Genomic DNA, 26,407 nt, shown 5'->3' with positions numbered 1-26,407 from the left:
TTGAAAGTAACACAGAAACTCCATTTATATCTTGTTGTTTGTGCTAGAGATATGGAAAATAAGGAGAATAGGAATAGATGTAACTTTCAATGTAATTTTCAGGTTCCCTTATTGATAATTTAAGACTCAACCCATTGCAGGAAACTGGAATGTAAGTATTCTGTTTATTATAATTATTATTATTATTGAAATGTAAGTATTCTGTATTATAGCATTAAATTACACATTTGAAAATATCACAATTAATTCCAGCATTAGAAGTTAAAAAGAAGCAGAAAACCTAAATTTGAAAATAGGTAGAGAAGTAAGAGAATGGGCTACAGTTTCATCTAAACAGACTCCTTCTCTAGTGAAGCCATACATTCTAGTTCCACATTTAAAATGCAATGTACAAACTGCAGGCACTGCAGACCTGTTCATTTGGTTTTGGCAAGTTTCAAACCAAAGGTCTGGGGTTGTTTGGGTTTGTTGATTTTTGGGGTTTCTAAAGATAGCTTCTGACCATAAGCAATAGGCAACATTTTGCACTTCAAAAAATTAGGTCCCAGAGCACCTTAACCTGCTACTACTCACCGTGTTGCAGAATCATTTAGATTACACATTCTGGAAAGGTGCTTTCCAACATAGCTTGAACAATACACAGATTAGTTTCTGAATTGCAAAACACACAGTGAACAGGAAAAAGGCCACTGCTGGTTTCAAACTCCTAAGTGAAGCATCATAATCACAACTCTAAAGCATGTTTAAAGAGATCAGCTGATAAACATTTGCTGAGTATTAAGAATGACTCACCTGGGACCAGAATTGTAATAGCAGTCTGCACAGCTTTTCTGATTATGCTGTCCAGTGCAAACATCCAATGTGGCTTAATATTATGATTTCGGAGAACTTTATTGACCTAGTGAGAGAAAATTCAGTTCAGATATTACATTCCCCACAACTTAAAATGAGAATATATGTCATAAAAAGTGTTTACACTTCTAGATGTTGTATCCGAGTAGATAATTACAATTATTTCTTGATAGCAACATTATCAACTTTATCCATTTTATTGAAGTAATGTAATATGTTGTGTTTTTCACAAGTACTGGTTCCTGTGTTAGGTGACTGTTGATGGCTATGATACTTAACCTTCATGGCTGTGGAGAGAAACTTCAAAAGAATGCAAGCAAGACAAATAACAAGGACTATGGTATGAAAAGCTTGTAGCTGAAGATAATTAATCTTGTTCCTTTTTTGACATCACTTTCACTGCTTGCTCTGAGCACTACTTGTCTATTTTAAAGTACAATTGTAGGAAATAACAAAGAACTAATGTAATGCTGCTCCTACTTAATTCTGAAACTAGTTAATTAATGTTAGTTTAAACAATTAGGGAACTTCATCTCCGCGCTGAACCATTTTCTCTTGCCTTCTACTTCTTACTTTGTACAATCTGATGGTTTTCTACACTAGGCTGCTCCTTATTGCCTACAGGCCTGCTTACAAACTGCTTTTAGTCATGTTCACAGATGCCTCTATGGATACTCCATGTCACTTGCACAAACTTCTCTACCTCATGGAACTGTCTTCCAGCTCCCAAATGACACAGAAATGCCCAGCCAACAGTAAGCAGCAATAGCATGAGATTCAATGCTGTTTTCCAGGCACAGAAGCAATCAAAGCAACAAAGTAGAACTTAAACAGTTGCAGGAAGCAACAAATATAACTGTATTTACAAAATTATCAGGTTACAGTGTTATAAAAAAAGGGGTAACTATTGATTATGAAAAAAAGTGGCAAAAAGATACTTCACTCTTCCTATAAAAGGGATTAGTTCAATTTTCTCATATTGTGGTAACCTTTCTCTAAAAAATGACTGAAGTTAAACAAACAATGTCTTCAGACAGTATGTAAAAGTTATTAATCCTACTATTTTCACTGCTAAAAAGCAAGAGTATTCAGTAACGCAGTAATTCATGTAGGTACCTGCACTGGCTTTGGTTGGGATGGAGTTAATTTCTTTCACAGCAGCCCACATGGTGCTATGTTTCAGACTGTGACTAAAACAGCCTTGATAACACACACATGTTTCAGCTCCTGCTGAGCAAAGCTTACGTGCTGTCAAGGCTGCCTCTTTTTTTTACACTGCCCCAGGGGCAAGGGGGCTGTGGGTGGACTGGAGGCTGGAGGGGTACATGGCTGGCACAGCTGGCACAGCTGGCACAGCTGGGCTAGGAAATATTCCCTTCCGTATAAGGTCATGCAATAAGCGGGAGGCTGCTTTTTCCAAAGGAGTATTTGCTCAGGGATTGGCTGGGCACTAGTCTGCTGTTGGTGACTGACTGCTTTTGCAACACTTACAAGTTTTTTCCCCCCTTTCACTTATTTGAAAATCTTTATTTTGACCCACAAATTTTCTCACTTTTAGTCCTTCCAATTTTCTCCCTCTTCCTGTTGGGAGGGAGTGAATGAGTGACTGGGTAGGGGCTTTCCTCTACCTGCCAGCCAGGGTCAACCCAGCACAGCAGTACTTATCTGCTCAATTCTATTGCCAATGGCCACGAGATGGCACTTGGACACTGTGTTTGGATTTGGAGAGCTGTCAGCAGTGCCAGGGGAGCCTGCCCTGGGCTGGCACCTGGGCAGCAGCTGTCCCAAAGGCTTGCCCACTGCCCTCTGAGGCAGCAAAACTCCCCTGTGCAAGCACTTTGCACCTTCCCAAAATGACTGCTATGGAGACAGTGACGTGCTAAGTCTACCTTTATTGAGAACTGAAGAAACATAATCTAACTTTGTCAAGATCACAATCATCCATAGTAATGTGATTTAGTTATTTATATTACATCACAAAATTACTTTTTCTTGGTTGGTCTGATAAGGATGTTGTGATTATTAAACACTGTAACCTAAGATCACCTTATTAAGTACCAAGAGCAAGGGAAATACTTTCCTTCACTTTTATCAGTACCTCAGTCTCTGCAGCATCTGAGGTCTTGATACTGTCCTGAAATCAGTGTAGTACTATGGAAATTTAATGTATGGCCAAAAGAAGTAAGATTGCACACATATAAAGCAAAGTTTTAACTTTCTGTGGATTTACTTAAATAGTAGATAATAATGAGAGAGACATTTATCAGTTAAAAAACAGCAACTTGTAATTATTAAGTTAATAGAAAAGAATTTTTTTTACTGATAAGAATACAACCCAGGCAATTACTATCAAACAACTGATGCCCAGCGACATCTCTATCAGAACACTAATACAAATATTTGTACTATTACCCCCTCCACTATTTTCTTGACCTTATATGCTTGTTTTTTCTCTTCCAGTATCAAAAGAATATTAATATGAGGTTAACAGAGAGAGCTGAAAGCATATTCAAAAGAATCAAAGAGAAAACTTTTGATTTGTAGAAAGATCTCTTTCACAGATTAATCTAATACTTTTTCTTTATAAAAGCATCTAATTCTTGTTAGTATAATCTATGCAACAGTTTACATGCTATGCCATCCTTCCTGACAGCACTTCTACTTGTCTGAGTGCCCCAGGTTTGAATTCTAAAAGAATCATCCACCTCAAATACCTACCTGAATTGTCATTTCATTTTTACTACATGACTTCAGTCTGGACAAGTAATATTCAGCACAGCTGCACCCTCCCATGTTCATTATTCATCTTAATCATTAAGCCTAACTGCTTGTGAACCAACACTTAAATCTTAGGAAAACATTTGCTGTTTGTAAACTAGCTATTTAAGGGCTACTCAAGCATGTGTTTTGTTACTCAATGTAGGAGATGATAAATCCTGCATTTATTATTGGTAGAAAAGTAACAATTTTAATTCCTCCCTATTCTGCTTATTACAAATTAAAATAAAAATTTCTAGTTTGGCAGAAATCTGATGCTAAAAAAAAAATACTACAATAAGAATTCAATACAGTATTACAAGGTAGACAAACTACTATGGGGGGCAATGCTTATAAAAGAAGTTGAAGAGATCTGCATTTGTGTAGGATAAACCTGACATTCATTGTTAGTCTTAGTACCCAGAAAACATTCCAAAATGTGATTTTAAAAAAAGGCTTTCCTGCCTTACTACTATGATACAATATACACACAATTATTCGGAACTTTCTAAATCTTTAATCAGCAAGATCTCAGCAGTGTTCAGGGTCTGTGTCCTGCCAAAGGATCACAAGGCAACCAAACTGTCACTGATGTGGGTTCAGATTTTGCTATTACAGTTTCAAGCCCTCAGATATTATTGTTTCAGCAGCTCTGGGTGGAAGTTAAACAAGTTCTCTTTGGTCCTGGTTTGATTATTGTTATTTTCAGTTTAGGCGCACAAATTTCTTAGTAAAAATTACAACTTACAGCATCTTGAAAACCAAACAGCACAAGCTGCACTTGACTGATGCCATGGCTGTCAAAGTCCAACTCCAGCTTCAATTTTGAAAGTGTGGTTGCGATGATTTTGCGATCAGTGGACCGTACAAACTCTCTGAGGCTGGAAACGAGTGTTGTGATATGTTCCCACTTTAGCTTGGGTTCTTCCGCTCCCTGTCAGAAGAGAGAGGAAAAGAAATAGCTTTGGTAATCATCTTTTGAAACATACATCCAGAAGGACTTCAGTCAATAATGTCAGTTGGCAATATGGGTTTTCAGAAATTCTGCTGCTATGGTTAAGGGAAAGGTGCAGCTGCAGGTCAGGTGCTGGTGGCAGCATAACTGCAGCAGCACAGAGCTCTGGGGCTGAACTCCCTGGTGACTCAGGTAGGAACTCATTAAACGGGTAGCTGACTTAGTTTCCCACCAGCTGCTGAAGAATGTGTGCACACTGTACTGTGTATGTGTCTTTGTAACAGTGAATAAAGATATTAATAGATGTACTGTGCACTGGATACTACAAATTACTCATAATTGTAAACACACAGATACTTTGCAGTGCCTCAAATTTCTGGGTGTCTCTCAGAGACAATGTGCAAAGTCCTACAGCAGCATTTATAAGAAGAGATTTGTCAAAGTTATGCAGGAGGCTCACAAAGGGACTGGTTGTTTCTTATGTAATGTCCTAATTTCCCTTCACACAGAACTTCTACACTTAGCTGTTCTTAAAGCGAGCCTACAAAGATCTCAACTTTTCTAGTATAAATATTCATTTGCCTATTTTTAAAAGCTTTTGTGTTTTTGCATGAGCTACCAAAGGAGTGAAAGGCTCAAAAGCATTCAGCAGAATAATCAGCCTAGAGTAACTAGGAAGCAGAGCACTGTATTTGCTCTAATAAGTAAAGTTATGCCAACTAAATGCGAATTTCAAAGCCAGATCTTAAATTAAGCCAGAGTTATAGTTCAACATGAAGGATTAGATGCTTTCTCTGAAGGAATTAAAGTAAATATTTATATAGACTAAGGATATCCAACATTGATTTCTGTAAAAGAAGGACATATGGTGTTTGGCTCTACTGCAGTTCCCGGTTTTATGCCATGAATGTTATGGGCTGGCCAGACACCAAGAACTCTTGTTTGCCAGTAACACTGAGCTTTTAACTATAGTCAATTATTTATTATCAGGATGAAACAAAGATAATTTTATTGAAAAAGAAGTTTTAAAAAAAAGCTAAAGTTCTAGAGCAGTCAAAGATAGCACTGACTAAAACATCCACCTGAGACAAAAAATCCTAGCCTCTGATCTTGATCTGCTTTGAAGAATTCACCTGATGATTTTCTATGCAGGAGTGGATCTCTCACTGTTCTGCAGTAGCCAATCTTATTTCCAGGTAAATAATTAAAAAGCCATTAGGGCAGATAGGTAAATTCTCACTGTAGCCCTGGACTAGGAGATCCAAGTCCACCAAGGCACTAGGCACTATGGGGGCAGGAGGAGCAGTAAGACTTGCTAATTAGAAATAGTGACCCATTTTATGAGGGGCATTCTCCTTCCATAGCCCTCAAACCCAATGACTTTGCTGAAACCTTTCTTGTGGAAAGTGTTTGTGAAGAGAAAAACTTACGAAATCCTAAACCCTGATGAAGCCTAACAAGCAAGCCAGGCTTGTTCTATTACTAATTTCTTGCATTTCTCAAGGGAGAAAATAGTCTTTGGGAGTCAGAGCTCAGCATCCTTTTGAAGGGCAGCCAGTCACATGAACATGAGCTTTGAACTCTTTGGCTCTAAAATTCTGTGTCTCTGCTTTTCCCTCAGGCTGTTCCAGCCCAAACTGGGAAAGGCTTGAAACTGAGCAGACTCTCTGGGATTTGTGATTGAGTTTCAGCCTCTCACAATCACTGATTATTACTTGCATACACATGCAAAAACAGTGTCTGTTAAAGCAACACTCTCGCAAAGAACAGATCACAAATATTTTTCTTACTGCCTTATCTTTTAACATTTTCTGTAGTTACCAGGATAACTGTGGGTTACTCTCTCCCCCCTCCTAAGAGTTAGAAGCTGTTTTTATTTGCATGGCACCCATTTCCAAATACAGTAACTGTAGTACATGCATAGCAATCATATTGGTTTGCATCCTTCTAAACACTAGTGTCTTTAGAAGATGAGTTGTCATGTTTTATACAAATGTTTTAGACCAGTAATACTTTGCCTTGAGAATGAAGTGAAAGAGTTAACAATGAACACACACGCAAACAAGAACAAAAATCCTGTCATCTGATTACAGTGTTGCAACACTTAGCAGCGTGGTCATGATGTATTTCTTCAATGTCCTCCTGAACTGATACATCATCATAATGAATCATCCCCACAACAGAGGGCCAAAAGGTCATTCTGCAATTATTTTGTTGTTTGCTGTAGCTCTCACAATTACTGCATCTTCCCTCCATACATGCTCCCGACTGCACTGAAGAATAGCTGCAATTTGTTTTCTCCCTAGCCCCTCTTTCCCCTGTTATAGCTGTTGGCTAGAAGGCAATGGTGTATCCACCAGCCCCATTTTTCTACACAATAGCCTAATGCAAGGCCAGAGCAGGCCAAATGACCTAAACCTCCCTCTGTCAAACCAGTCAGTAAGAACACAGAACTTTAAAAGAGCATCAAGATAATCCACTCCTGGAGATCATCTACCTTATATTAGTAGGCCTGACTCAGTTACTCAAATTTTAAGAGCACTGGCAAATGTATAATGAAAACATGTTTTTCTGTTGTCTTGCCAGTAGTAATACCAGTTATAGTCAAAGTAAATACAGAAAAGGCACATGCAATGTGTCATGAACAATTTCAAAGCCTGTTTTTAATAGCCCAAATAAAACAGTAACCATGAAAGCTTATGTATGCTTTCTAGTTTAATCAAACTTAATTTCTAATTGCTTTACTATGTTTAATTTCAACAGTCCCAGGTAACTGCAGAGAAGTCTTAGAATTCCATAAAATTCTTGCAGCCCTCTGAAATTACCTGAGTCAAAGCTTCCATCAGGTTCCTCACCACCTGCTCTTGGTCCTCAGTTAATATTCTGTGGAGGGTGGCTCTCCTTTCACTGTCCTTCTTCAGCATGAAAAACCCAGAATCTTTCTCTTCAGGTGAAGGAGGTGCACTGTGATCCTCAAAATGTTCATCTGGGATGCTGAATGAAAGACACAGTGAAAAGAAACATTACAAAAACCATCCCAATGCATGCATTCCTAATCTACTCTGTAACAAAAATGTCAGGTAGCTCTTTACCTCAGAAAAAGGGACCGGATTCCCTTCCCATCTTTTTCTCCACAGGATTTGGCTCTTGTTTTGAAAGAGAATGGATCAATTTTTAATTCTGTATCAGGTGAGACAGAACCATATTCACTGCTGCTACTTGTATCTTCCACCAGAACAGGGACAGGTAAGGATATGCTCCGAAGATACTCTATTTGTATAGGAATATTCAGAAATTAGAGTTTAATAATACCATCAGAGTTTTGAAGTTAAGAATATTGTTTCAAAGGAGACAGAAAAACTCCATCCTTCCCACACACCAACACAAAATATTAGAGAAAAATTGACAAAAAACTCCTAAAGTTTTTTCATCTGGAATGGAGTTATCTTTCAGGTATGTTTTTATTCCTGAAAGATGGAAATGCTGGGCTTCTTGTGATTTTACTCACAGAACTTCAACACTGAAATGAGCGTGCATCTCCTATCATGACTTCCAGCAGTAGGAAAATGTTTCTATAGGGTAAGTCACCTAAGCACCTCCCAAGATATTAATTTTATGGGTGCATATAAATATATATACATATATATTTATAAATATATATTCTATAAGACATATAAGATACATTTCTTCATCAGATTAATTTGTACAAGTCTAATTAATTCATAATCATTGACTAATAATAATAGACATGTAATTAAGTAAGAACTTTTAGTTTTAAATCCAGAGCACATATTACCACTGCAGGAAACTACTACTATCTGTTTCACTTTGATACCAGTTCAGCATGAGGGTAACTATGTGTGTGTTCAGTTCCCTCCTGCATTCTCCCAGTTCATTTCCTGAAAGAGATGAGTATCCTGTATTCTGGTCTGACAAGGGGCCTCAAATGCATTCTGGTTTGTCAGTTATAGAATTTAGTCTATTAAAAATCTGTGTTATCATTCTCCAAAAATCTTGGCTCTGTGGCTACTATAAAACAGCCACTGGTTATCACCAAATGTCCTCATAAATGACAGCACAGCCCTACAAGCCTGTATCACCCATCTGCCTGGACAATTAAGCCATAGTCTGGTAGGATTAAAAACAATATTTCAGATATGCAAAATGAATTAGATGTTCCCAATAGAGAAGGGTCACTTATTTTCACAATTGTGACCACTTCTCTTTCTTTTTAGTGTTGACATATTATACCAGGATAAGCGATAACTACAATATCTACACAGGTATGTTTTTGATGGAGAAGGAGGTTAAAACTCACCATTTGTGTTTGCTGAAAGGACTGTGTGAGAAAAGGAAAGCAAAACAAGGAAGTTAAATATGCTGAAATTAACTGAGAAAATAAGCACAGTCTAAAGGGTAACTTCCCATTTTTATGGACTATCTCAATTCTCACAGCTGCAGTCTTCAAAAGTGCAATTTATTGAAATTTAATTTTATTTTGAGGGGGTAGAAACCACATCATTTCCTTTACCTGATATTTTTCTTTCTTAAAGTATCATACTAAAAAATATACAGAAGATATTTTCCTAAGTATATATCCACACATAATAGAATATTTTATAACTGCTCTCAAAACTCCTTTGCTACTTTCTATAATATAGAACACTACAGGAAATGAACATTTCCTGAAATGAAATTTCAGAAATGAAATAATGCAGTGTATGCACATTTGCTATGGGACAAAGATTAATTTTGCTTATGTAGAAAACTCCACTGAGATTTAAAAACATGTTGTAACCTTACACAAAATATACTCTCTATAAATACTCTTTCAGTGAAAATGTATGCAAATTAAAAAAGAAGGAAAAAATGAAACAAAAATACAACAACCATAAAAGCTGCACAAAATCACAGACTTTTAAAAAATACTAGAAATATTTATATAAATTGACTTCTGTGACAGCATGATAACAGAATTCTGCTACAACAGCATTAAGCTGCTGGTAGAGAAGGCCACAACTGATCATTCACATGGCATGGAGATCCACTATGTTCATCTTAAAGACTAAATCAGCAGTTCCAGGAAACTGTACCATGGGCAAGAGGAAACTTCCAGATTGAATTTAGCAATGCTTACCTGAGAGCTTTGAAGGAGACTTTCTTTTCTTGCTTGAAACCTTCAAGAATTCGTCTATCAGTAGCTCATGAGCAAAAGCTCGTTTATCAGGATCTGGTTCAAAGCAACGCAGTATGAAAGCCTTGGCTTCTGCAGACATGGATTCGGGAATTTCTGGGTGTATTTTAAACATTCCCACCTGAAACAAATAAAGGGAGAAACAATGGCCTGAACTGTTCTTCCCCCAAACAATAAACAACATCAAAAAACTATTTAGATAGTAGAAGTGGTATATCATTCTCAGGTTTTAATATTAATTTTATACAACTAGTTTATTAATTCAGGGAAAAAAAACCCAAACTGTTACAAACTGCATAAACAATTACATTTAAAACCCCCCACAGTTGCAAGTAGAGGCTCTTCACAAAGTAGAAAACTGGTTTTTTCTCAGTTTGGTGTTGTTTTTTTCTTAAACACCCAGGCTGCTGAATAGCTGCTATCTCTCTACTAATCTATTCAAAAATACATATATGAAACAGATTATTGTTCTTAACATCCTCAGAATCCAAGCACTTCCTTTATCTCCCTTTCTTTCAACTTCTAATTCTCCAAAACAGTCATTAGATGTCCTATGTATGTTTAGAAATACAACTCTGAGCTGTACAAAGAAAATATCTGACCTTAAACATGGCTGCTTGTGGCTCCCCCAGCTCATAAAATGGGGGTTTCCCTGTAGCCATCTCAATGATTGTGCATCCCAAAGACCAGATGTCTGCAGCCTTCCCATAGCCACGTGGCCCTTTGTCTATGATCTCTGGTGCCATATACTGGAGGGTACCTGTTTAAAACATACTCTTTTTTGTTTACTCAGGTGTAATAATGCTGCAAATAGATAGCTAAAAGACAAGATGAACAAAATGACTGAGGAGTGAACAATACCAGAAGACTTAAAAAAATCCACTTTTATTATTCAAAATTCTAACATTTCCACATGCATTCTATATAAGACTCAAAATACTACTCAAGATATTACTTGTGCTAAAAGCATTTGGTATCATCTACTGATCTGGAGATTACTTTTCAATGTCAATGACAACTACTAAATGTTTCTATGAGCTTAGGATAAGAGACAGTTTTCATTTATATTTTATATCTTAAGATTAAAATATGGGAAAGCACTCTGAATTGTATCCAGAGAGGAAAAGGAAGAGCCTGAAATCTTAACCTAAAAGGGTAGGTGAGATGAACATTTTCTTCTGAAGTAAGGGAATCAATCTGACACATCATCCTGCATTCTGTTCCTTTTACAGAATCAATGGAAGAGCAAAAGATAGAAGTAACAGTCACTTCTCATTTTACATAACTATTTAATGCAGTGCCACTACTGCATGATTTAACACACAAATAAAATTATCAAGCAGAAGGAGGAGCAACTGAATAACAGGTTGTGTAGATACACGATTCTGGAGATGAAGTCAGGATGTCCAAGCCAATCATGAAAGAAAAAGATCAGCAAGATGAAAAAGCCACACACACAGAGACAGACTCAAATAACACACAGGAGAGCCACAGCTCTTCTGTTGTAGAGGACTTTGATGTCACAAGTGGAACATCCAAAACAGCACTTTCTTTGAACAGTGCATACAAGTACAGCATGTAGCTTAAGATTATATATCCAAAAGTTATCCTTCCAGTAACCTTTTATACTGATTTGAAGTCAATGAAAGTTCAGCATCTGTGGATTCTGACCCTACATACACAGTTCGAGTGAGGATAAGAAAAATCTCCTCTGGGAACGTACCAGTGAAGGTTTCAGTACAAGGATTGATTCCTGCAAGTCTCTTTGAAGTTCCAAAGTCCGAAATCTTTAACACTCCACTGTATGTGTTGATAAGCACGTTATCACCCTGAGGAAAAGAACATGAAGAGCAATTATTTTTCTCTGCAGACCCTTCATCTAAGGCTTTTTGCATAACCTGTTTCTACAATGCACTCTTCACTAAGTGACTTCTTAAGAGAGGAGATGAAAGAGAAATCAATACTGTTCCCGCCTTATGCAATCCATTAACAAAACCTTCATCTTAAAGTGAATTTCCCCTCTTACAAGGAGTTCAGCTAAAGAATACCAAAGGAGAAAAAAAGGCTTTTTTTAAAAAAACATGCCAAGCACTTTTTCATCTGCAATCTCCTTGGAAAAGAACTTGCTAATTATACCATCCATAATCTCCACTTCTATCAGATTTTATGGAACTTCAGTCATGTTTTTGAAAAAAGAAAAATAATTAGAAAAAGAAAAAAAAAAAGGAAAAGAAAAAGAATCATTTTAGGTTGCTATATGTGAATTTTCCTAAAATAAAAAACAAACAAACAAACATATTTTTTGGTGCAAATTGAAATCAACAATGGTTCACCTACCTAAGCCATGGTTCAGAATAGCAGAGAGCTTTCAGAAAAAAAGTTTTAAAATTACAGAACAAATAAATGGCTACAAAATACTATCAGGCTCAATTCCCTGCAAATCTTTACCTTTATGTCTCGATGCACTATTTGATTATCATGGAGGTATTTTAATCCTTCAAGAATCTGCTTGGTGTAAAAGCCAATTGTCTGCTCATTATTTTTTAATGGTCCCCATTTTGATCGTAGAAGAGCAGAAAGACTGCCTGTAATTTTGGAGAGCAAAAAGTGAGAATATAAATCCAATTAAATTCTGCTTTCTCCCCCAAAGGAAAAAAAGTAACAACAAGCATCAATCCCAATCCAAGTGTAGGTATCTAATCTTTAACCGAAGTCCTCTCCAGTCAAATGCTTTTTTGCATCACCACTGGCCTGTGCAATTAAAGAGAGAGTCTCAGTGTCTCCTGGGCAGTTTGCAAAGAACTGAAGCCCATGGGAAGGACTCCCATTGGAGAAGCTCATGGAGAACTATCTCACTTGGAAGGGACCCCATCTGTGCTGGAGCAGGTTAAGGAAGTGAGGAGTCCGCCCCTTGAGGAGGAAAGAGTACAATTTTGATGACCTGACCACTTTCACCATCCCCCTGCATCACAGGTAGGAGAAGGGAGAGAAAATCCTAAGTGAATCTAAGCCCAGAAAGAAGGGAGGGGTCAGGGGAATGTGTTCCTAAGATTTGGCTTTATTTCTCATTACCCTGCTCTGATTTGGTTGACAATGAATTAAATTATTCTCCCCAAGTCAAGTCCATTTTTCCTGTGAGGGCAACTGATGAGTGATCTATCCCTGTCCTTATTGCAACCCATGAGCCTTGTGTTGCATTTTCTCTCCCCTATCCAGCTGAGGAGCAGAGTGACAGAGTAGCTTTGGTGGGCACCTGGGATCCAGCCAAGGTCAGTCCATCACTGATCTGTAGGTAAAAGGAGCTCACTTGCTATAACAATGATCTGAGATTTATCAGTAGCACACCATATCTAACTACTCAAGCAGTTTGAAGACAGTTTTCCATATTGATTTCAGAAAGAGACATTGTAGAATATTACACCTGCATGAAATATCTCATAGCCCTATTATAGGTTTTTAAACTTTAAAATGCTAAGAAACCAAAAAAACCTATCAACCATCAAACCAGTCTTCCCCCAAAACTTACCGCCTGGCACTTGTTCCATGAATATTTTGATGAAGCCATTCTCACTAAGAGAACCTAAATACTGGACAATGTTCTTATGTTTGAGATGCTTATGCAAAGCTATTTCTTCATGCAGAGGCTGGGAGTACCTGGAAAGCAAAGAAGCAGTTTATTCTTCATCTCAGTGAAGAAAGACTTGAAACAGCTGACATTGAAAATGATTATTTGTTAAATTAATGTAACAACACTGGTTGTGACCAGCACATACTAAAATATTATGAGATCATATGCAAATACAAATAATGTATACAAAATATATATAATATTATGTATTCATACACACATAGTGTTACAAACATACATAGAGTATGGCAAAAAAAATTTCTGAAAAATAAACTCCACTCTAACTGCAAGAGAATAAACAGTTGTGAAAGTGGTTGCATTCATATTGGTACCAAAGTGAACTAGTAAACTATAAAGCTAGTATATAAATAAAAACACTTCAATAACAAAAATGAATCACCATTTAAATTTTAAAGTAGAAGCCTTTGCTGAAGGCTAGGTGGGGTATCAGAGTAAGAAAACAAATCATTAATGGAGAGATATTTAGAACAACAGATGAAAACAATTTCACCAAATTCAATTTAGTCAAAGGCAAAGTATTTTTTAGAGATATGCTTTTCAAAAACCTTTTTGGCAAGAAAGTTTCTGGAGTCAGGATGTGTCTCCAGTGTTGAACACCACTAGAACTCAGCAGCTGATGTGCTGAGCCGATGTATAAGATCCACTCTGACACTCTTCCTAACTTAAGTCTGCCCTAACACTTCCCTTGGAGGTGAGTCAGCTGCCAGATTTTGTGTATTTTCTGTGTATTTCTGGCAAAATGTAGACAATATGCTGATAGTCTAGTGGCTATATTCTCTAAAGCACTAGCATCTGTGGCAACCCTTTCAGGGTAGCTGAAATAGATGAAGGATACTGACCTCCTTCTTTCAGTCCAAATGTTAAAAGTAGTTGCAGCATTTGCAATTGAGGTTTTTACGGGAAAAGTACCTGTGACTCCACTTCCTTTTAGCACAGGTAGCTATCACTGCTCTCACAAAGAGCATAAAGCTACTAGTGGAAGCTGAACTCTTTAAAAAGTGTAGGGAAAAAAAAAAAGTGGTCATTTGAAAATCCCACTGGAGAACAACTGTTGCAGAAAATAATTATTTAGTTAATGAAAAGTATGATTATGCAACTCTGAGTCTGTTTACTAAAAACTAATTTGAGTTATGTCTTATCTCTCCAAATGATTATAAAGATTCTGACATTGTTAGTCATACAGAAATGCAAAATCAAAGACTGTATTCCTGAGTTCTGCTAATGAGATACTAATTCTGAGCAGCAGCAGCAAGACCACTATAATTCGTCTTCCCACACTTTTACACAGCACAGTTGAGACTTGAGCAACAAAATAATTTTGCAAATAAAGTAAAGCCATAAGAATTTTTTTCCCTAGGATTAAGCACTTTTTGTTTTAGAACTTAATCACTAGAAGACTTTAAATTATATGAACAAAAATTCTTAATCATCATCATAGAATGGCTGGAGTTAGGGAGAGACTTTAAAGCTCCAACCCTCCTGACATGGCCAAGGATATCTCCCACTAGACCAAGTTGCTCAAGGCTTTATCCAAGCTGCCCTTGTCAGTCACTCTTCTCTTATCTGCTACTGCTGTAACCCTGTCACAGAAAGCCACAAATTTGTTAGGCCTGATTTGCCCTTAGTGTTGCCATGTCCATTGTCACCAATCACCTCATTATTTTTCCATATACCTTAGCAGTTTTAAAAAAGACCCATTCCATGATCACAGTCAGCCTAGAGATGAAACCATTATTAAATTCAATGGGTCTTCCTTATTAGCTTTTTAAAAATGGGGGTTTATTTCCCTTTTCCAGTCCGTGGGAACCTATGGATGCAACTCTTCAGGCCCCATGGACTTGTGCATGTTCAGGTTCCTCAGATGGCCTCAAACCTGATCTTCTACAGAGGGTGGTTTTTGATTCTCCTAATCCCTGCCTTTGCCTCCTGTGACTTGGGTAGTGTGGCTGAAGCAATTGTTGAAGACTCAGCCTTCTAATGTCCTGGGTAACCAGGCCTCCTGTTTCTTCCTGGAGAAGGTCCACATTTTCCCTAGCCTTCCTTTTATCACCATGTACTTACAGAGGTTTTCATTATGCCATTGACATCCCTGGCCACATTTAATTCTGTTTGGTCCTCTAGCTTTCCTAACCTGCTCCCTGGCTGCTCAGACAATATCCAATTTCTCTGTATTCCTCCTAGGCTATGTTTCCTTGCTTCCAACTTTTGTAGGCTTCCTTTTTGTGTTTGAGTTTTCAAAGAGATGCTTGTTCCTTCCAGCAGTCGTCCTGGCTTTTTTTCCTGATTTCCTCATTGTTGAAATAGAGATTGTGTCTCTGTAGTCTAACATTTCCTGATAAGTAAATTATTCAATAGCTTTTATTCAACATATAGCAAAATTGAATACTCACTGCTTTTTGCATAGAAATACTTTAATTTACAGCCCTGTCTGACTCAGAAGTTAAATATTTTTGACATATTCAAAAGGTGGTAATTCTTACTTATAAAATAATACAAATTAACTTCAGAGATTGTTTTCTTTCTATAGACTTCCTTCAAAGTCTGAAAAGACCAGGTTACAATTAACCAGAAATAAATTAATAATTTTTTCTTACTTTACTATTAAAAGAATAATACTTGAAATTCTTTCTGTAGGACTCTAAACATTTAGATGAAAGATTAACAGCTTCCTAATAATCTGTTTTTGTGGTACACTTTGCACACTGAACCTGAAATCTTTTCTGTTGAGAATTCTTTTAAAATGTGTATTGGAGAAGAAAAATCTGGATTTTTTTCCTTTGAAGTAGTTACTGCTGTATTCAGGCTATCTTTCTATTAATCCCAGTTGTTACAAGCAAATTTCTTCTAACATACACAAAACTTGCAACTATTTTGAGTCAACAGATTGTTTTATGTAATAAGGCCATACTTCTGGGAAATCATAACATATATTGAAGTTCAGTTTGGAATAACAATACAGAGGATGCAAGGATTTCTCTCTCCATAATCTAAGTTGTAGTATCTTTAAAAAATTATGAGATTGGAAAAAATATTAGACCACATACCCATTTGACCTGCCAATCTATAAATGTGTTCCAAAAGATTAAGAGGTGTTAATTTTTAAACATCAAAGGAAAAAAACAAGTAATAACAGAATAACAAAAGGAAAACCCACAAAACAGACCCATGAAAAAGAAACTGAGCTAAGCCTGACAGTTTAATACAGCCAGTTTCACTTGAAAACTCTTTAGATTTCATATCACTTTTATCACAATATTTGTGAAAATCTCTGTATACAAAATAGCATAAGACTATGAAGACTGGAAGTCTTCACATACACAAACACTAAGGACATTAAGTGCCTGGTCCTTACATGGAAACCTTTATACAGGAGAGAGGGTTACACATACACGGAGACACACAGCATTAAAAAAAATTAACAAAGATATTATTCCACATTATTTATTGTAATGTTATGAGGCTTCAAAAGAAATAGTGCAAAAACAAGATAGAAAAAAGTCTTTATCAACAGTTCAGGCCCAGAATTTTAAAGGACTGCACAAAAAATGAATTTCAATAGGTCTTATATAAGGACATGCCTGAGTATGTCTAAGTTGATAGGGCTCATTACCAGATGTATGAAGTCATATTCTGCACTTCAGCAGGTTTTTTTGTTTGGTTTTGTTTTGTTTAAAAGAAAAAACACTAGTACCAAACTCAGCAAACATCTGAATTCTTAATTGTGATCACAATCTACTCCATAACTTGGAAACATCTAATTACAAAGACAGGGAACACCACTAAATACCACAGACAGGAAATTTGTTGGCAGCTTTGGAGAGGAGGCACTCCTTGATCAGCAAATTGATTGAACACATTAACGATGAAATCGTGTAATGTCCAAAATTTGGAATTAGCCAGAGTTACTATACCTGCTGTCTCTCTCTGGGATTTCTTTAATAGCAATTCTGACTTGATTGCTCAGATCTCGTCCCGCATACACAACACCGTACGTTCCTTTTCCCAGAATGACTCGCTCACCATTCTCATCATACTCATAATCATACTGCAGAGTAAACAACAAGGATGTGAAATGGAACAGAAGGGTAACATTTATCCTGTCTGACCCCCTGATCAGAACTAAGGCATCTAAGATGCTAGTAGCTTTCTGCAGAACACAGAGGATGAAAAGAACCCGCTGTAAGATGACGACCGGGGCACTGTGCAGACACACCGATGTTTCCCTGCTCCTGAGGCAGCCTTTCCAGGGAAGGGCGTTGAGCTGGGCTGCGCATCCGGAGCCGACAACAGAGGGCACTCACTCCGCGCCGGGCGCACAGCCCGGCTCCTGGCCGGGAGCAGGGAGCAAGGCAGGACACGCCGCATTCCTCCCAGCGGCTCTCCTGACCTCCCCACGGCTTCCAAAACCAGCACAGCCTCAGCTCCGGCACTGCCAGGTCTGCCGGCAGACTGTGCCGATGGAGGTTAGTCAGCGCTGCAGTGCATTAAGCGTGGTTTCGGCTGAGTTTGACTCGCAAGGAGTCTAAACCAGCCCAAAAACATTTGTTAGAGAGATTACCGATGTGTCCTCCTTGTGTAACGTAGGCAAAATTTCACAAGCTCACTCCTGTGCTAAACCCAGTAGCTTAGGCCTAGTGAAAGTATTTTTTATTTTCTTCCATATAAAGACAGCTATCTTTTTTATAAAAGAAAGAGTCTGCTACTTCTTTTAGTAGATTGTTTCAACAATGAATTATTCTTATGGTAGTCTTGCCTCTTAATTCAATTTTTTTGTTGTCATTATTAAATTACATTTGTTTTTCAACAGATTAAAGAGACCATTAGCACATCGCTATTTTTCCTGCAAAAATACTTATCCACTGTAATCAAATCACCCACTGCTTTTGTTTTTGCTAAAATAAACAAACAGGCACCCTGAGGTTCTCAAGAGAGGCTCTTTTTCTCTGCCACAAGTCACCGCAGTGGTTTCCCTTTGTTCAATCTGCAGTTTCAGAGAGAGAATGCTATAAAATGTATTATAAATGTGTTACAAAATGCCAACATCATAACTGGGACAGAGGGCTGTCTGTATTCATTACACAGCAGTGACTCTCTCAGTTAGTTATGGATGTCTCTAGAGCTTCAAGACACCAGATTTTCATGTGATAGAACAGGAGCTTATGTATTCTATTCTGCTCCCTTCCACCTCAAAGAAGGCCTTTAAGAGCTTAAGAGCTCTCCTTAAGAGCTGCATGGCACCCAATAGGCCAGTACTCCCTAGCCAACTATGTGTGTGTTCAGATAAAACTCCAGGTGACAACACAGTGTAAACAGTAACTTCACTAATTAACTTGACTAATCCTGGAAAAGGAATGAATAATTTACTTCAGTGAAGTGCTAGACTAGAAGCCCATAATTTTGTATGTTGGGAGAAAAAAAAAAGTATAAATACCTCTAGAGAGTCTCCATCACATTCCCCTTCCTCTGTAGTCTTCCCCATTTCTTCAGTGATACTGTTCACCATGTCAAAAAATCTTTACCAAAAAAAAGGAGAGGGAAAAAAGCAAACACACACTTGAGACAGTAACTAGAGACAGTAGAGGAACAAAGTAATGAAGGGACCAAGAAAGGACATAAATGCAGTAATTATTATTTTATATGACTACATATTATGTAATAACAATGTGTATATAAGTGTAATTTATACAGTAAGTATAAATTCAGTGTACAAGTTTCCTTGATCAGAAGAAAAGTTTTGTTTACATGGCCTACATCAAAATCTGAAGGTTTTCTACTCCTTTTACATGTGCAAAAAAATTCATGATAACTGAAATTATTAATGGAGTTAGTGTTTCAAAATCTACAGTTCAGTTGAAATTATCATCCTATACCACCATTTCTTTATGTTCACTGAAAGCACTGAAGCATCATGAGAAGTGCCAGGAAGTTACGCTACACTTGGGAAGAGCTTTTCTAGTGTAGGAATTCTAGCTTCAAGTTTTTCCTTGAATGGAAAGGATGTCTATTTCATAAGCTTTCATTTAAAAAATACTATTATAAATTACTTCTACCTTTTTGCAAGAAGACAAGTACAAAAACCATGTCATGCTAAGGTATTGCTTACTCATCTCTTAAGAAGAGTTCAGATGCAAAAGGGAATGAACATGGTAAAAGAACATATATAAACTGAAATGGATGAAAGAACAAGCTGGAGATTGGGCTGTGAGATGGCTCCAGTCATAAATACTCAAAGAGTTCTGCGGCGCTTTCAGGCAAATTTTCAGCCATTTTAGCACAAAAAGATGTGAAAGTTCCTTTGGGAATGCTTTCAGGATCAATTCAACACCACAGCCTTAAGCTTATGGAGCAGAAACACAGCTTAAAGAATTTTGTGCAACAAACCTTTGCTAAATTTCCTGAGGGGACACAGGTACAATCTTTCTTATGCAAACATATGCTAATGTAAGGGAAATCAAGTGTGCTTGTTTTTAATTGTAAATAAAAATGTATTTACAGTTACAGAGAAATCTTGACTAAACTTTGTTGTTACTCCAAATATTCCCACTTCAAAAAGTCCTTCTAAAGTTTAGGATGCATTGTTGAACTAAGGGCATGCACTTTTAGTGAGCCGTAATATGACAAATATTACAAAACTAATCTCAGAAAGGTGTGTGTAAAAATAATTACATTTATAATTGTATTTGTTTTTAATATTTCCCTGAGCTTGTTCTTTGACCCTTCATACATCAGATTTCCAGTGTATTAAGGTACACAGGGTGCTATGTATTAAGCTTTCACGCAAAAGACACTGATGAGAGGATGCTCAGATCAATTTCCACCACAGTTCTGAAACAGTCAGTCCCTGTTGCACATGCAGACACCACCTATCCCATCACAGGCCATTGCTTTTTGAAATAACACCAGTGACCCACCTTCTACAATGAAGTTCTGTGCAGAAATAGATTTGAAAGTCATCCGAGTTGTGCAGCACGTACAAGAAACAACATCGTTCTTCAAACTTTGAAATGCTGAAAGAACGGCCAAGAAAGTTATTGGGAGATGCATTTAGACTTCTACCAGCTTTGTCAAACCATACAGAACAACCCATTTACCATGGGAAAGCACCAGATTAAATCTGAGACTCCATAGCTTTTCCTTATTGTAAAATCACTCTCTTGTATCCTCCAAAGTTCATATTCTGATGTTTGCTATCATTCGGCTTGCCCCACTAGTCTACACATTGCCCAAAAAAGACTAGGAGCAAAGAAATTCATAGGAATATTTCCATTGACCTGTGACATTTTTGTCTTAAATACATTTAGGTAAGGCCCTTAATTTTCACTTCTGCAACCAGAATGAAACATCCTTTCACGATCATATTACAAAGTTAGACTTTGAAAGATTGAGTTCTTTGTGCTTTAGTCATCAGCCACAGCTCAGTCTGAACACAGAATTTTCTACTCAGTTCCTTGTAATTGCTACCTTGATAGTAAGTTGGAAAATTATTTTTAAATTAACTCAGAATCTACATATGACGTGAATTACTTTATTACCCTTGCCTGCTCACGTCTTCCTTCAGTTTTGGTTCATCTGCTATTACTGCAGAGCAAAGATAAAGAGGAGGCATGTATGCCATTTTTGTATGGATGCATGAATGTCTCTCAGGACAGACTCAGTGCAAAAACAGAAGAGGTGCAAACTCTTGTACAGTTGCCAGTTTTCCACCCCAAGCAGGCAGCAGTTTGTGCAAAGATATTCATTCACCAGACCTGTTTTATATGCATATCATTATTCTGCTCCTTATAGAAAATATTAAATGTAATTTGAAATAGCTCCTTCTGTAACTTTGTTACACATTGAGTGCCAGCTGTCAAGTTGATGCAGTATAAATGATTCTCACTATATTGGAAAAGGGTGGAGGGAAATGGTTCTAGGGGATAATGCAGTACTTGAGAAACCAAGACAAATTAAGTCTCCTTATTAAGCTTATTAATATACTGGAAAAAATCCACAGTCCTAGTGAAATCAATCTATTTTAGATGGGTCAAGACAGCCATCATGTTACTACTTAATTTGTACCACTATAAAGTAGAATTATGTATTATGTTGTGCCAAAGGATTGGTGATTTTATTAATGTTAATTTTTTTTTAAGTATCAGGAAATATTTGGATTTTTGAGCCTTTAATAGGTGTTTAAGATTGTCTGATCCTTTATGGTAAATTTAAACCCTGTAAAACCCTGTAAATTTTGATGAACAAATGACTCTTTAGACAAGCTGGAGGGTCTGCCTTTTATAAAGCTATTTATGAAAAGAGTGAGCTTCATTATAAGAATATTTGTCTCTGGGTGTAGTGACTCGTTTATTTTTACATTAGGAAAATTCATAAATGCTAACTAGTGTACCCATTTAGGAAGACAGCCACCATTCTGAGCTTATACACTAAGTTTTAATTCAAGCTTTTCAAGCATAAGTAAACTGTCTAGAATTGGAGTAACTGATATTAACAGAATTACTCATTCAGGTTCTAAGTTCATTGAAACATTTTACTGACTAAATTGTTAAATTGTTCGCTGAAACCCAACATGCTCAGAAACCACTGACAAACACAGCAGTGAATAAAAGGGTAAGAATGTGGAGTGTACACATAGGCCAGGGAAATTCATAAATATTTAAGACCTTTAAGAGAGGGTTTACATTGCTTATATGTTGCTTTCCTCCCTGGGAAAAAAAAAAAAAAAAACAAAACAAAACCAAAAACCTAAACTAGAAAAAGGAAGATTAAAAATCACCCAAGTTATAAAAAAACACAGGATAATTTGCTCAGGAAATGCCTCACTCTGACATGCCCAAGCAGACGTAGCTCCCACTGACATCTGTGACAGCAGAACTGGGGCTGAATTTGCCAGACTCCAACAACAAACAGGGAAGTACAGGCCTTGTGCCCAGCACATGCACACCCAGTATTCCCCTTAGTTGATAAGAAATATTGGAAATGCTGTAACTACTGATTACTAGCACTCCCAGATGAAGCAGCAGATTCAACAGGTGAACACTGGCAGGAATCACAGAAAAGGAGCTGTGTGGAACTTCAGTGTGTTTTCTAGAAGACTAGCAGTACAGGCACCTCTCATCATTGTAATTAAGTAGTATGATGAGATTCAAAGCTCCAAGAACTTGCAATGGAAAACAAATATCCCTGTCTCAAACTTGTCTAAGTTCTTGAGCTATGAAAGAAACTGGATGCAGACCTCTAAGGCACTCTCCCAGAGAAACAACACAAGTAGTGGTTATTTCATAATCCAGGACTTATCCTGAACAGTGAGTAAAAGCCAACTTTTAGTCTAGCAAACTTCAGTCAGCCTCTTTATTTTCCATTGGAAAAATAAATTTCCCATCTTCTTGCTCATATGCTGTCAGCTCTGCAGAACAGTAGGAGCTTTGCTGATAACCTAAGATGCAAAATACCCTGAGGAAAGAGCTATGTTCCAAAAGCTCTGATAAATCCTTTAAAGAATAACAGCACTTTCTGGGCTGATTCAATAAGAAACACTTGTATTTAAGAGGTCAAGAGGGCATATGGCAAAAAAGGTATTTACATTGGCACACAAACCACTAATCAATGAGTTTCTTACACTAAAGCCAAATGCTAAGACTTCCTGCATACAGAGTGTGATTTAGCACTGTTCTGCTCAGAGAGTTCTACATACTTTCCAAGTTGTTTTGCAGTTCTCAAGAGCTGAACCCTATTACTTAATGAAACAAAATGCTGATTACGCTGGCTGTTACACAGCATGCAGAAGAAGTGACCCTCTGTCAATACTGTGAAGTATTTACCAAAAACCATGAGCCATTTCAAAGCCAGGTGTCTCTTCAGACCCGCTGTCTCCTTATGGAGTACCATAAATATTTATGGAGGTCTTTGTCATAAAAGCCTCCAAGATCATGTACAAAGAACTACTTTGTACATTAAGGCTGCATTTCTAAAGCTGACTCTTACTAGTCTAGAAGGGCTGAGAATCCTTATAAAGCTGGGAACTGCCCATTCCTAGACCACTTTAAGTCTAGGAGCCTCAAAGTAGCCAAAAATAGCCTTGATACAAAAATAGATTAGAAGCAAGCCTAGTTCTGCAGGCTCACCCACTCCAAACAATACTTGCCTTCATAAAATTGGGAAAAAAACCCCTGTAAAACACTGAAAAATTAAGTGATCAGAAACTTGCATATATTTAAAAGAACTCATTCAGCTTCATGCTTGCATAAGATAAATATTTCTCCCTGGAGCTCCTCACAGAGGAAGCCAGAGCGTTCTCTAAGAATTCACAGTGACTCTTGGCTCACAGTAAAGTCATCTGAGTTGTTTTGGACATCTGCTCAGATGAACAGATTGGAAAATCAATTTAAAAAGTAAATGATAATTCACAGTTTATATAACCAAAGAAGGAGGTTGCACTAGAAACTGTACTGACCACAGCATGGTTTAATAAGGGGAAGGGAAAACCAAAATGACAGTAAATAAATAAATAAATTCTTTCTTTCACTCTTTTTTTTTTTAGAAGCACACAAAAACATACTCTAGCCAAAACCCAAAGCAGACTGAACTAATCATATTGTTGCAATTTTTGCCTAAAATAAGTTGAATCCCACAGGATTGAATTTTCATGCCTATTGATAGTTTGGTGTTTTTAAGTTAGTTTTTGGAAGGAAAAAGAATCATCCATCTGTGCAAAAACGTCCTGCAGACATAGCAACAACTCTGTGTATGGAACAGTTATTATTAGAACAGAGCAATGACTATTTTAAAAATATAAGTTTTCTGGGTCTTTTTTATTTAATTACACTGAGAGGAAAGTTGCAGGATGACAAATATAGATAAATCTCAGGGGAAAAAAAAGAGACTAAGGTGAAGAACAGATTGCAAGAGGTTACAGCAGTGGTAAAATATCACTGTCACTCCAAGGTCCACAGCAGCAGTATAATACAAAATTCATTCATTTACTCCTTCTATTTCAAAACAAAAAAGGCAAACAACTTACCTTACCCCCCTAATAGAAGCAGCACAGAAATTCCACTCATGGATACCTTTCTGTAACACACAGTAAAAAATCAATAAACAAACAAAATATTCATCCTTTACATGAAGGGCCAGTAGGCATATCTTCTAGAATGAAATTCATGAGATGAAAGGGGAAACACTCAAATGAGAACAGTCTATTTATTTACTGTTAACAACCATTTTTCAAGGCACTTTTTTTTACAAAAGTTCGACATAGAAGGAATTTGGGTTATTTCTTCACTGTTTATACTGCAAACACAATTTACTACTGTTTAAAAAACATTCAAAAGAACAGATCAGAAGAGGTGCCAGTATACCCTTGTTCGTGTACTGAACTTGACATCACATGTGATACTCAGGAAAGGAGGGGGGAAAATATTCCACCTCTGAGAATGATGAGAGCTTGCTCTGCACACTCAATCCCCTCATGTGAGGGGAAGCCAGGTGGAGAGAGCTATGAGTAGGAAGTCTAATGCAAGAGATCAAAGTAAGAAATTCTTGAAAAGTAGAAAGAATTGCTCAAATATGAGGGCAAAGTGTCCAAAGAAACAGAAAGGAGACTATTTCACTAGGAATCCAGAAGAGAGCGATAAGAATGCACCAAAACCCCTAAGAGCTACTGGAGTGAAAACATGGCTGGAAGAAAGAAGCCACCCTATGAAAACACAAAGGGCCAGGCGTCATTTATTTTCAGATCTTTTAAATTCACAGCTGTCACATTCAGCAGAATTGAGTTCTCTGCAGACAGTTATATTGTTCTATGTTTATGTTCTATTAAAACTTTACTGTAGCAAACAGAAACCTTTTGTATCTTCTAAAGAAAACATTCTCCTTTCAGGAAAAGGTGGAAATACACCACCACACAGCCCTGCCAACACTGGGATCCCATCATAATGAGCCACATATTTGAAGAACCTTTCCTTTCTGCAACTGAATTTCATTAGGCATTTTAGTGATCTGAGCAAGGGCATATTGTCAAACAGAAACAAAATCAAATGTATTCTAAAAGAAGACTTGAAAATGTGTAGCTAATAAAATGAATAGTGAAATATACAGAAGTCAGAACAGATATACTGCTGAAATAGTTGCACAATGTGCAGAAAACAACAGTGGAAATTACACTCCCAGCTATAACAGCTTTCTATAATGATTCCTACATCAATTTTTTTCCTCCTCTGTAATTCTTTCCTTCCTGTGCAAATCACATTAAATGTTGTGATGCTAATATAAAAAGCCTAACACAATGGACCAAAAATACAAGCAAACATCTTTCTTGATGCACAAATTCCATAATTATTGTAAGTGTAAAGTACAAAGCAGTAACTTCAAAATCTCTTCAATGTTAAATGGGGTAAGGGTTTCTTTCAGGGGATAAAGGAACAGAAGAGTAGCCCAATATTAGGAAAAGCTGGATTTGCATCTTGAAGTGGAAGTACTAACTGATGCTAATTATGACACGTTTGTGAAACGTTGCCTGGTTCTCCCACATGAAGGAAGATCAACTCAATCCCTATGCTAATATGAAGAGGTTTCTGCATATCCTTTTACAACTCTATTCATATACAAAATCTGCTAGTTTCCAATTTTCCATGCTTATAAACTCTCTTCAGATCTTAGTCCTTGGTGCTTGTCCAATTCCTACTATTAGGAATAATCTAAAATCTAAATAAGTTAAAATATACATCCTGAATGTCAGAAATGCTCAAGAAACATAACAAGATACATTAGTATTGGTTTTTTACCTGTCATCTACGTGCAATTAATCTCTTAAATTCTTAAATCTTAATTACCACACAAAGTTCTTGAGCAATGAAATAACATAAAAGTTATGTCCCTTCATGATTTTGCCAAGGTTTGAATACATTGGAGTAAATATATGAGGCGTGCTATCCAAATTCAGCATCTGCTCTTTGGTTAGGCAAAAAAATCATCAACTACCCAAAACAAAACTCAAAATGGATTCAGA

At 37.0% G+C, this 26,407-nt stretch overlaps 1 protein-coding gene across 1 annotated transcript in view; it reads right to left on the bottom strand.

Moving 5' to 3' along the window:
• MAP3K5 (mitogen-activated protein kinase kinase kinase 5) overlaps positions 1-26,407 on the bottom strand; it is a 98,719-nt gene that overhangs the window by 8,063 nt on the left and 64,249 nt on the right. The window contains exons 12-25 of the mRNA XM_021553111.4: positions 24,422-24,471; positions 20,319-20,414; positions 18,839-18,920; positions 17,319-17,452; positions 13,285-13,412; positions 12,207-12,343; positions 11,482-11,587; positions 10,361-10,518; positions 9,702-9,879; positions 8,883-8,903; positions 7,657-7,834; positions 7,390-7,558; positions 4,358-4,543; positions 793-898 (exon numbers count right to left, since the gene is read on the bottom strand). Coding sequence (XP_021408786.1) covers positions 793-898; positions 4,358-4,543; positions 7,390-7,558; positions 7,657-7,834; positions 8,883-8,903; positions 9,702-9,879; positions 10,361-10,518; positions 11,482-11,587; positions 12,207-12,343; positions 13,285-13,412; positions 17,319-17,452; positions 18,839-18,920; positions 20,319-20,414; positions 24,422-24,471 — 1,729 coding nt within the window. The remainder of the gene's footprint in view (positions 1-792; positions 899-4,357; positions 4,544-7,389; positions 7,559-7,656; positions 7,835-8,882; positions 8,904-9,701; positions 9,880-10,360; positions 10,519-11,481; positions 11,588-12,206; positions 12,344-13,284; positions 13,413-17,318; positions 17,453-18,838; positions 18,921-20,318; positions 20,415-24,421; positions 24,472-26,407) is intronic.

This window comes from Lonchura striata, chromosome 3, assembly GCF_050655825.1.
Source record: "Lonchura striata isolate lonStrDom1 chromosome 3, ASM5065582v1, whole genome shotgun sequence".
In the NCBI taxonomy this organism is placed as follows: Eukaryota; Metazoa; Chordata; class Aves; order Passeriformes; family Estrildidae; genus Lonchura; species Lonchura striata.
This window is presented reverse-complemented; position numbering and strand designations above follow the sequence as displayed.